This window comes from Dipteris shenzhenensis, chromosome 18, assembly GCF_047967505.1.
Source record: "Dipteris shenzhenensis isolate YYH24624 ecotype China chromosome 18, Dip_SZ_1.0, whole genome shotgun sequence".
Lineage (NCBI taxonomy): Eukaryota > Viridiplantae > Streptophyta > Polypodiopsida > Gleicheniales > Dipteridaceae > Dipteris > Dipteris shenzhenensis.
The window spans coordinates 13,257,516-13,270,558 of NC_141613.1; the positions used below are offsets into that span (position 1 = coordinate 13,257,516).

General features: G+C 43.6%; 1 protein-coding gene across 1 annotated transcript in view; it reads right to left on the reverse strand.

Annotated features, from left to right (window-relative positions):
* The window catches only part of LOC147890820 (uncharacterized), a 98,044-nt gene that overhangs the window by 24,898 nt on the left and 60,103 nt on the right, over nucleotides 1-13,043 (reverse strand). The window contains exon 10 of the mRNA XM_087389707.1: nucleotides 7,937-8,015. Within this exon, the coding sequence (XP_087245833.1) occupies nucleotides 7,937-8,015 (79 nt within the window). The remainder of the gene's footprint in view (nucleotides 1-7,936; nucleotides 8,016-13,043) is intronic.

Here is a 13,043-nt window from a genome sequence, read left to right on the forward strand (position 1 = left end):
TGCCTGCCATGGGCATGAATTATTTGAAGAAGGCATGCTGCCTCTGCCATAACCACCCGATGATCTACCTCTTCCCCTACCGATATTCTCCTCCTTAACTTCAGGCTTCTGTATTTCTGGCTTCACATGAGAGAGAATTTCAAGCACATGCTGAACCATTGGCATCTCCTACATCATTTGTGACAATCTTATCTGCTTCCTCTCCTTCTCTTTTGCTACCTTGAGAGCATCCTCATAAGTGACCAGCTCTTTACATTCAATCTTTATCCTAATCTCCGGCTTCAGACCAGCAACAAACCTATCCTTTTTTATGACTCTGGGAGGAACTTCAGGTAATAAGGCCATCTGCCATTTATTCCACAACACAATGAACTTACCGACATACTCATCCACTAATTGAGTCGGCTGTTGCTGCAATAAACATAGCTCTCGGTCCGCCGGCAGGTGATAGAGCCCTGCTCTCTTCAGGATGTACCACTTACTCCCTTCAGAGCTTCCCATGCTTCAGTGGACACCTCTTGGGAGATTTTGGCTAGCATTTCCTCTTGGCACATTTGGAGAGCCAGATGTATAGAGGCCTTGGATGGCACCCAGATACACCCATCACAGGTGTTCACGGGTATTTGGACTGACACAATTCACACTTTGATAGCCATATGGGCTACCATGCAGGGCCCTTCACGGGCAGCCTCTTCTAGAAGGACTATATTTCTTCGAGTTTGGAGGGATTCTCCCTTTTTCTCGAAGGTTTCTACCGGATTGAGATGGCAATATCAACCTCAATCCTTTCTTTTTGGATCTTGAGCTTTTCATGCATTGCATGATGTATCCCGTATGGAACTTGCTCTAACGGTTTTCTTTAATACTTAATCAAAGTCTCTTTTTGCAAAAAAATAAATAAATAAACATAGCTCTCTCCAAATGCCATCAGGATCTCTAACACACATAAACCTGTCCAAGAAAGCTGTCCTCACCTCTGGATAAGTCGGGTTTCTGTGAGCACCCTGATCATCACGCATCCTTGCAGAGAAAGTCTGCAGCCAAGTTCTCGCTTCTCCCAACAAACAAAAGGACAGAATCTGAAGAAGGACTTCTGGAGCATTCCTGTCTTTAATAAGAGCTGTGAACTCCAAGCACTCTAAAAACCTCTCTAGATCTTCATTGGCCAATCCGTGAAATCGAGGAAATTCATGAACCATCTCTCCTCTTAACTAACTTATCTCAAACACACTTCCAACCCAAAATACCACCCAACCTCTTCTTTGAAGAAAGCAAAAATAATCACTCTACTGAAAAAAGCTTACCTTGCATCTGACTGGCATTCTTCTTCCTAAGAGCAATCACTTTCAAAGCATTTTGAACCTTAGCACGGAGACGTAACACCCGAAGTTCAACATCAAGGCATCTATCTCTCCTGTGTCCACACTCCCCACATAACTCACGATGAATCACTCTCATGCGAGGCTTTGTCTTCATATTTTCAATCCCTAACCAGACAGAAATTCAAGCAACATTCCCCACCCAATTCTTCTAGGCCATTTTGTCTTGAGTACCCACTCTCAATTCGAAACTCCTCCTGTCCCACCGTGATCGCCAAAAAAGATGATAAGGAAAAAAAAGAAAGACAACCAAGAATTATGTACTTCACCATGTCAGATAGCTGAGACTTCATAGGGATCAGCTGCAATGTTGGCTCGTAGACGATGAGCTTATGAACCAAATTCCAGAGTATGTGACTTTGTAATAGGCACCGAGACAAACCCCCACAAAAAAAAACTGACTGAGCATGGATCACACAGACTCAAAGAGAGACAAAAGACTACATAGCCCGAAAAAGACTGAACTTAGAATTGAACTTCTCCCCAAAACACAGAAAACAGTCAGCCTCAGAATACTATGAACCCACAGCCCACATCAAGGCTATCTTCGTGACTCTTCAAGATATCAACCCACAAGCTAATCTTATCATATCTTTCCCAAGATCATCATTGAGCACTAGCAATAATGCAGCCCACCATCTCTAGAGATTCTATCAGTTGAAGTCTCTGCAGCAACACCTGGCACCCGCCTGTGGCCAAAGGCCTCACTATTTCCAGCTTTGAAGCAACTCAGTGCTCACACCACAACTAGCCAGCCCGTGCGCACATTGCAGCACCCTCTCACTCACACACAACCTCCGTCCAAGGACCTCCAACCAGCAGAAATGACGCCACAGCCATATAGCTCCTTCCAACACAAACTGCCCGCATAGTCATCCTCCTCAAATCCAGCAGCTCCCAATAAGAGCAATAGCCAGTGCTCTCCACACTAGTCTGCTACAGCTCGTCGCTCATCTCCACCTTCACGACTTCTCTCATGCTCATAGAGCTCATGGAGCTCACGCCTCTTCAAGGTCCTTCAGCCTGTGTAGTAGCGACGCCTTTCCCACGAAACCAAGAAGTGCATGGTGCATACTCTCTGTCGCTCACAAGCCTCTGCGTCGCTCTGAACCTCCAGCTAGCAGAAGCACCTCAAGCAACTGCCACATAGTTTGCTACAAGACTCCAGCGAGAGCCAACTGTGCCACAAAGTTCGTCAACACGAAGCACCTGGAGCCCATATACTCGAAGTTCCTGTAGTCGAAATCCCACACCCGTCACGAACACAATCACCACCGCAGCTTCTTTGGCTCACAAAGCTCTCTTCGTCACACACACGATGTCTTCATGCACAGGTTTCAGCTTCCTGCTCACGCACGACCTCCAATCAACAACTACAAGCCTCTCCAACCTGTCTGGTCGTTCCAACCACCAACTCTTTTTTAAGCCCCTCGTCAAAATATACCAAATGATCTTTCCAGCAAGCTCCCGTCGTTCAGCTCCTAGCCGCCACGTCGCTATCTAGAAGCTCCCCTTCTTCCTCACGAAACCACGTTGGCATGAGCAGGATGCCTTCCCAATCAGTCCAACCACCTCAGCCTAATTTGCAACCTCATCAGTGACATTTTACAACTCTCAAGACATTTCCCCCAAATCACATTAAATGCACATTTTGGACCTTTAGTCACACAATTCCCACACACATTAGCATGTACATTAAAGCTTGCATGCAACCCCGTACACACACATGAAAAGCCCTTTGACATGGACACCATAACATATCAAATTCCTGTAACATGCAAGTGCACATTGACTCAGGAAAATATAAAAAACCCCTTCATGACTTGACTTAACATGACCCCAAAAACATTTCGCTTGATCATACACTAGACACCCTTGCTCTGGAAGTCTGGTACAACCACATTGCATTTCATCATTTCCCATGAAGTCCCTACAAAACATACTTTATTATCTCAAAAAACTATACGTCAGTCCATCATGCTTGTGAAAGAAAAATCCACAAATGCCAAAAGCCCACACCTACCCTAGATGTGTACAACTATGTGCCTACCCACAGCTATCTACAGTGCTCAAAAACTTGATACAGATTTCGTCCTATGAGCGGCTGAAAATGCCACCTCATCCTTGAAGGAGAGTCAGAGAAGAAAGGAGAACCCCTCCAGACTCTGAGAAAAGCAACCCTCCTAGCAGTAGCAATCCTGGAGGTTCCCTGTATGTTCACCCAAATGGCCATCAAAGTGTGTATAGTATCTGTCCAGATACTCGCCATAATCTAAGAAGGGTGAACCTGGGAGTCCTCCAAAGCCTCTGTACATCTGGCTCTCCAAATATGCCATGCTGTAATACTAGCTAGAATCTCCCAAGATGTGTCTATAGATGTGTGGGGAGCTCTGAATGGAGTAAACAGAACATCCCGGAGGGAGCATGACTCCACGAGGTATTATCGAACAAAGAAAGTTGTGTCTGTGTCATGTCCCTCAAAGAAAGCCCGTGGACCAATGAGTGACAACCAAGCAATTGATCCCTAGGTCAAGAAGAAGGATACTCTATGAAAAATGCAAAGTATTCTAACAACACCCTTCCAAATCGTCCTCACCTGAGTGCACTCCCAAAGGCAGTGATGCACTAACTTAACCGCCCGCTGAGGTGGCATCGAGGACATGTAGGGTCAGCCCCAAACCTGGATCTCCACAGGTTCACTGCAATCCCTCCATGAATAGTAAGCCGAATGAATAACGTGATTTTCCTATTCCTAAGGGATTTCCGAAGTCTCCTCCAAAATTTTTTATGCATCTCTGTAGAAATCTGAAAAATATCCCAATGAGGAGCTCTAGAGGGCCTCCAACCTCTACAACTAAGTTGGAATCTCCTAGCATTTCTGACTGTGTAACGAAAGAAGGAGATGCTCTTCTCTCGGTGCCCTTCATCTATCCACTCCCATTCCCCTAGATCCCACTGCAAGGATCTAATACGGGAACCTCCATACAACCAAAGCCTCCAATATCCAAGAGCCAGGAGAACGGGATCTGGATCAAGATACCACTGTGAGTCTCTACCCATCTCCATGTATCCAGTAATCCTGACAAGCTGAAAAGGAGCCTCCAAGAGAATGTCCTCTGAAAATCTATGGAGTCGGCCTCTTGCATGGACCTAAAAGACAAGCGTACCCACATGTGCATCTCGCAAGGCTATAGCCTGCAGAGGGATACCTGTCCTCGTAAAAAACCCCAACCAGGTGGACTCTGAGATAGGCAAATGGCATGTATCCATCCACTCCACTGGTTTGGCTGCATCTATCTAGTGCATCTTGGTTGCACTTCCTCTGAGGTGACTAACTGAACGAACTCTCTGATCCTCTGGAAGCATCCTGAAAGCTTTCCAAGCACCCACCATGGAGGTAGGGCCCAACTCCCATCTAGACCATTGCGTGTAGTGTGACATACCCAGTGATCTGCCATGCTCATCTAGTATCCAATCATTCCACATGACGGGCTGCCTGTTAATTTCTTCACAAAAGGAGAGTGAAACTCTCCGAAGAGTACTTCTGAAGCTGTCCCTAGCTTTCAGAATGGCAACCATGAGAGGGGAGGTAGGAGATCTGAGATGGGCTGACGTAAAGATCCATCTAGGGCTGTCCATCCAATCTCCTCCCTGAGAAGGTGTGCATGTCTGTATACTGCGTTAAAAAAAATCCTCCCATGGCTCCTGACCAGGCATCAAACCTTTGACTACCATCTTGCAGAGCAAGGCTTTACACTACAAGTCTAGATCAATAATATTGTGACCCCCTTCCTCAGTGGGTAGAATAAGAGTCTCCCAAGCCACTGTGGCTATTACATCTGAAGTGCCATCTAATCCACTCCAAAAAAAATTATTGATAGGTCTCTTGAGCTGAGTGCTTATAGATCGGCACCAGCAAGAGCAAACAAACCAGGCTGTAGCCAACAGTACTTGGTTTACAACCACCACTCTGGATGCAAGGTCAAGTTTGGCCGAACTCCAAAATAGGAGTTTCCTCCTGATGCTCTCCAACACGGGAGCGAACTGTTGTGCTGGAGAAATGCCCACCCCAACTTGGCATCCAAGATACCTGACAGAGACACCCCTATGAACGTAAAGCCAATATCAGCACCCCAATCTGGAGTGTCCTCATCACTAATCCAGAAACCATTGGATTTGTTCCAGTTAATGTGAGCCCCTGCTGCAATGCAAAACGAATCCAAGGCTGTCCTGAAAGAGGTGAGTGTCTGTGGGGTGGCATCCAAAAAAATAGCCGTGTCATCTGCCAGCTCACTGTCCAGCAACTCCTCTTCCTGTCTCAACGGAAGTCTCGGCCCAAAGATATCAGCTTGAGCTCTCATATAGAGGCTCATAGCTTCAGCCACAAATAAGAATAGAAAGGGGGACTGATCTGAAAATCTGAAACTTGTCTCCCCTAACTCCACCAATGAGTACCTGGCTATGGGCTGACCTGTAAAGAGCAAAAACCCCTCTAATCCACAAATCTGAAAATCCAAAGCGAAGAAGGGTTCCCTCTAAAAAACCCCAATCTACCCTGTCATATGATTTTTCGAAGTCCAGGAGTAGAATTGCCAATCTATGGCCCTCATGCATAGCCCACTCAGAAGCCTCCCAAAATGAGAATACAAGGCCCTACTTTCCAAGTTAGTGGTAAGGGGACTTATGCCTTGGCAAGAGCCATGGAAAGACTTTTTATTCGAAGCATACGGTCTTGTATCCCTTCTTCAGGTGGAGATTGGGAAGGAGCACCAGATGGATTTTACTACAATACACCTCAAATCTCCTTCCCCTCCTCTCATGGATGTTGTTCATAAAGCCTGGAACACCTTTCAAAATACTCTTCAGAGAGTTTCCCCATCCTCTATGGAAGAGATTGATAGGCAGCATGTCATGTGGAATCATCATAGCATACTCGACGAGCATGTCAGACCACTTGGCCAGTCTCATTATATGTAGTGGTCCAGATGGGTGTGAGGCCCTACCTTTTCTATAGGATCCTAGAAAGCTTTCAAAAGCTTCCAAAGGATCGTCAACAACAATTGGTATGCCATCTCAAAGGAAGTGTAGGGAGGATTCAGCAAATAGATGCAACTCTTCCCGAGGATGGAGTGGATATGGATGATAGGCCGGGTGTTTGCCGTACTTAGATGGGAGCTTTCTCCAAGACCGGCATCCCTCTTCAAGCCGTAGTCTTTCGAGAAGCGCACAAGGATGCCTTGTCTTTGATGTTCAGTCAAGCGGCAAGCTGTCTATATCTTCAAATGATATTATCTTGGGCATTCCCTTTCAGCCTGTCAAGATCGTAGGGTTTGTGCAGCATGGCTAGGATTCAGAGTGGCCCCTAGGTCCAAACCCTCGTCTTACTCTCTTGGGATCTTGGAGGATATGGCTATATAGAGGGTCCCCATCTAGTTTTTGCAGTGAGATCTAGGAAAGTGGGAATGGATTGATACAGGGCACCAAGAGAAGATTATCCCCTTCTTTTGTTATACCGTAAGGAATGCCAAGAAGTTTCAAATCAGTTCTATACGCTGGAGGCCCTCCAGAGCCCCTCATTGAAGGAACTTTCATGTTTCCACTGACCTGCAAAGAGTCTTTTCGTGGGGACTCTGCAAATCCCTCCGGAATAGAAAATTCACTCTTCTCTTTTGACTGTCTATTGTGGACAATTTGCGAAGGTCCAGATTCGCGGCACAGATTCTACTTGTCCTCACTGCAGGTCTATTGGGGAGTTGAGTCATCATTGTTTATGGGATTGCAGACAAGAGAGGGTTATTTGGAAGGGGATTGCTAGAATCTTTAGTACTTTTGCTCTTTCCGACTTCTAGATGACTTCGGGTTCAGTGGCTTGGTTCTCCCTTTCGGACCCTCAACTTTCTTTTTGAGAGGAAGGACTCTTCTTGGGCTCACTCAGTTCGACGACACTTAGTTGAGTATTGCTCTCTGGATGAAGTTCCCCCCCAAACTGTTGCATGAAAATCTGGATATCTCTTGGGAGATGCTAGCGAGTATTGCAGCGTGGCATATCTGGAGAGCCAGATGCACAGAGGCTTTGGATGGATCTGAGGTCCATCCCTCTCACACCATGGCCAGTATTTGGACTAATACCATAAATACTTTGATGGCCAGTTGAGCAACCATGCAGGGTTCTTCCTAGGCAACCTCTGCCAGGAGGGATATATTTCTCACAGAATGGAACTCCCACCTTCTTCTAGAAGTCTATAGCAGGACTGAGGTGGCACTTTCAGCCTCCTCCCTTGTTTCTTTCCAGTTTGTACCGAGGTTTTCTATTGACCCATTTTGGGTGACTTTTTTTCATGCCATGCATGATGTATTTCTGCTTTGAGCTAGCTGTTGCAGAGTCTTTCATACTTAATAGAAGTCTTGTGATAGCCTTACAGTGCAGACCTATACCATTTCAATAGACAGAATTCCCAATTTATAATATTCAAAAAAACTCTTTGTGACCAGCATAAAGCCTGCATTCTCTTTCTATTTTGCACATGCTGAAACGAAACCTCTCTATTTTCATATACCTTCTCCAACATACTCAATAACAAACTCTTCCTTTCCAATTGCCTCCATGGCCTCTGCACCCCATCCACACATTAAAGTCTGCAGTAACCATTAGACAAAACCATGTAAGCTCAAGTACAACTATCTGCAAATTAATTAATATGCAGAATTTGATTAATCCTGAACAGCATTCAAACAATTTGGGAAACCATGCCAAAGAAGAAGAAGACACAAGGATAAATACAGGAGAATCACCCCAACACACACACACTCCTTTCTTTGTGAAATCCATTTGTCATTATATCACCAAAACCAGTCCCAAAGAAAGGGACTAATAACTAGAAACATCAGAGAATGTCATTATATGACAAGGTAGGACTATCTATGTCCCGCGCATGCAGACAATCATAAAACGATTTCGTAAAGATGCATGGAAGAACTTATAATTAGCCAAAGAGGGATCACCAAAGACCCAATGATTGATGTCCTTCCATAGGGTCCATAATGCCCAATAATGAAACCAATAAAAAAGAAAATCATATCCCTGCCTCACAGGATAAAACCAAACACACAAGCATGCACACCCACACACTCTTTGTCTTTTTGGGTGAAATCCATGTATCTTCATATTACAAGAAGCGGTCTCCGAAGTGGAGACCAGCTAATACAAAAACAGAAAATCTGATTGTAAGACAAGTAGAGAGTGTAATCTATTTGTTGAACAAACAGGCAATCATAAAAGGATTGCATGAGCAACATCTAGAAATAGCAGAACATGGAAGAAGTAGGCTCTCTAAAGACTTGGTGGTTCATGTCTTTCCACAGAGTCCAGATGCCCAATATCGAACCCATGTGAAAAAAAGACCAAAGTCTAAGATCCAAAAAAGCTTGCCAACGCAAGCAATGGGAAAGGGGCCTGGAGGTACTACTAAAGAGATTGCATGAGTTCATGGGTGACAAGGCAATTCCAAAAAAGATGGAGCAAGGATTCTCTAGGCGCCAAACATCTATGACATAGAGCAAGAGCAATATGCCTACATGCCAAGAGTTGGCCAAAGAAATAACACCAAGCATCAGTCGCCATAGAAAGACCTTGACAAAGAGGTGGTTTGCACAACTAGAGCTGCTGCAATCTTGTATGCCACCATTTGGCATTACGATTCAAGGACCAAAGCTGATTTGCATGATGCAAAATCCAAGGAAGAATCAAAACCCTATATAAACCACCCACCCACTGAGATATCAGCCAAGTGTAAGGGCGGGGGGGGGGGGCGGGTAGCAGAGTCCTAGCAATGTAAGGTCCAATCAATCAGTAAGATGATACGTAAGCTCCAAACATGGGTACTAGTAAAAAGCAATGAAGCATTTGAAAAAGATAGTGCCAAAGGGGTCGATAATGCATACCCAATCGATATTCTCTCGCCGCCAAAGAAAAAGGTAAAATGAATCCCTTTTTGTGAAATAAAATATGAGCACTTGGGTTCTTACAAAGCAAGGGATCGATCAGACACCTTTGATCAGTACAGACTCTCAGCATGCAAGGAAGTCCCATCCAAAGATCACGACCATGCCATTTGAGATGAGAAAGAATCTCTTTCCAAGCCAATAATATTTTGGAAACAAAAGGACAGCCTTTAACTGTGCCATCAATATAGCCCAGAATGAGGTCACATAGGGTAGGATGCCAGTGCCAAAAGCAAGAGTAGTCAATTGTGAAAGTAGGTGATCCATCATGGCAGCCCAATTCTGATCATTCTGCAAAATTGCAACATCATCTTTCCTTTATAAGCCAAATATGGATGTGAATATTTAATACGTTCAAGCCACTGTGCATCTTTTGGGAACAGAGATGCTCCATAGAGACTAACATGATACTCTTAGACCATGCTTTGAGCATAAGAAAGTGTCCATAAGAGTGAACATGGAGGGAGTAATGTCTTTTTTGTCAAGCATCATCAAAGGCAAGAAAAATTAAATATAGGCCACCAAAATTAATTGTACAATTTGGAGTCAAACATGAAGAGGCTAAGTGGCACCTTCCACTATTATGGAGCTTTGCAAGTACCCAATATATTGCTGACGACGAGTGATGGTCCACCCCACCAAGATGACGAACAAGCTAGTTGGGCAAAAAAATCTCTCCCGACCACAGAGAGCCATGCTAATCCTTAGTTGCGAAAGATCATCTTTTGTGCTCATTAAAGTGAAGAATGAATCATCAGCATAAGCTTGCGTAATCATGGGCTTTCTTCTGTGTATCTCTCGACCATGTAGGACATCAATGGCCACAAGATGATCAATATAGCAAAGCATCGGATGAGTAGCTATTGCATAAAGAAAAGCACTAACAGGGCATTATAAAGTCCACTGATCAAAAATATCTTTAGATAAAATACGCGTTGCTTTACTATCACTGTATAGCCAATAGATAACATGTTGCATTTGATGTCCAAATCCTAAGAATGGCATGGTCTGCAAGATAAAATCCCATTGTACAGTAGCAAAAGCTTTGGCGATTCAACAAGAGTACATCATGTTGTTACTTTGCATATTCTATCCCAACATCAGCATTTGCAATATTATCGACGATCTGTCTACAAGGGATGAAGCCATATTGGGTAGGATGTAGACCATCATGGAGAAATTCTATTATTCTATCAACCACCATTTTGGCAACCACCTTATAAATGACTGACATGAGTGTTGTGACGCCAAAAATTGATATTTTTTTATTTGGCAATGATATTGTTTTCTTCTATGTTTAATAAGAGTTTGAGTATCAAGTGATAGCCTAACGGCTCTCACTTATTTCTATTTTTTAGGATATTGTATGAGATTGAGAGGATGAGTGGAATGGATCATTATAAATACCATGTGTATGAATGATAAATACCTTAGTATGGGGTGAGAGTTATTTGTGTATGGGATATTATGGGGGTTTTAGAAAATAGAAAGAGTGAGTCATATAAAGAGGTGGGCTCATGTCCATGTGTTCCAATAATATAAGAGAGATCACATGCCAAGCGTGTGAAAGGCATGTGGAGGAGTGTGGAATCAAGAGGAATCCTTCTAGAATTCCTATGTGAAATAAGAAGGATGTGGACATATGGAAAAGACAAGGTCCCTATGGGCTCCATGTAGGGAGACTCTTGACTTTCTCAATATTTTAAGAGTCTTGAGCATCTTTTGATGGAACACATGGCAAGAGCAGCCAAAAAGGACATGGATGGTGACATACGGGCTTATGTGATTGATAGGAAAAAAAATCTACATGCAGCAATTGTAAATGGATGAAGAAGGGTGACAAAATCTCTATAAAAAGAGCCCTCCTCTCCCTTGTTCATCATCTCTTCCACCATTAGGCCTCATGTTTCTATAGCTCTAGTCTCCTCAAGCCTCTTCCATGAGCCTTCTCTCTCTTGTAGATATTCTCTTATGTAGACTCTTGAGTCCATCTCTCTCTAGTTCATTCTCTCTCTATGAGTAGTCTTGGAGCTTCCGCTCCCTCTTGTATCAATGAAACCTCTTCTTGTCCTTGTGTTTGTAGTATTTTGAGTTGCATTGGAGTGGAGTCTCACTCTATTGGTAATGAAGGTGACTTCAGGTTCTCTCTCTTCAGTGTCTCTTCCCTTTTTTCCATTGCTTTCTCTTCCAAAGTGCTCAAAAGTGTTGTCTATTCGGCCACTCATTGCGCATACATGGTTCATCTATTTCCCAAGCCACAAAGGGAGCTCTTCCTTGCCTCCTAGGCAACCTCTATGGAACTTGGATTGTTGATGAAGTCTAAACATGGAGATAGTATTCTCCCAAGTCGGCACCAGTAGAAGAAGTAGATGTTTTTCATGACAATTTGACCCCCTGTCAAGATTTTGCTCATAACTTTTTACTCGGTGGTCCAATTTGGACGAAACTTATATCAACGCGAAGCTCTCTTCAAGAAGCATCATGCTATGTCTTCAGTTATCGTATTAGATTTCAAACCAAAAATCTATGACTCTGTGTGTGACTGTTTCTTTTTCAGCCAATTTTTACTCCCGTCCAATAAACTGCCCATATCTTTCTGATCGCTTCTCTATTTCTTATGAAACTTATATCAGAGCGAAGCCCATTTCATCTGCATACGTGTTTGAATATTTTATATCATGTCTCTGCTGAAACTTATGGGTCTTTGTGTCTTATGACAGTTTGGAGAGTGTTTTGAGCTAAGTGTAAAGGTGTCTATGAAGGAGGTGCAATGTTTCCTCGGAACCTACCCATCCGACCCAATCAACCCCTTCAAACTCCTCGATATATATCAGTTCATGTCATGTTGAGCCGCAAGATCTTCTTTCAACAACATATTACTCTTCTCTTCGACGCAGACCAGCTTGCTGAGATTATGACCTCTGCTGATCCTTTCCTTCTCCCTATGCTTGAGTACAACATCACTTGGGATGTTACCATCTTCATTCTCATCTAAGGTAGGAAAGACTAGTATGGTCTCTTGGTATAAAAGCTTCTTTTTAATGTCCTTTTTCTAGTGATAACTATGTCTATCACTCAATTCGAAAGCAGTAAGAAGTGAAGAGGTGCGTGAAGTTTATTACCCCCAACTTCATGTCACAGTGTGATAGGCTGCCAATCAGCAAATGATTCACAAAGATGCTTTTTAGGAATCAACTTAACCAACCCTTTATTCCAAGCATCTAGCATTTGTTGATTTTGACATGCACTATTAATAGATGCAATAAGGGCATCCAAGTAAGCCAAAAAGAACTCCACTGAAAGACCATCCCAACCCAGGGACTTCCATTTGCCACATGACTTTAAAGCATCAAGGAGCTCCCTTTCTTTGGAAGGTGTCTAAAGCTGCAGAGCCTTGGTCAGGGAGAAACGTGCTGCAATAATTTCCGTCTTACCAACAAACTTTCTTGCAAAGAGAACTCCAAATTATCAAATTGTCGCACAAAATGATCGACGCATGCTTGAGCAAGGTGTGCCTGTGAGGAAGCCCAAAGACCATCAGATGCCAAAACGCGACAAATATTATGAGCCTTCTTCTTATAATGTAAACTTTCAAGAAACTCTTTAGAAGAGAAACTTTTATCCAAAAGAGTCTTTTGCTTGGCCTTAGTTTCCCATATGATA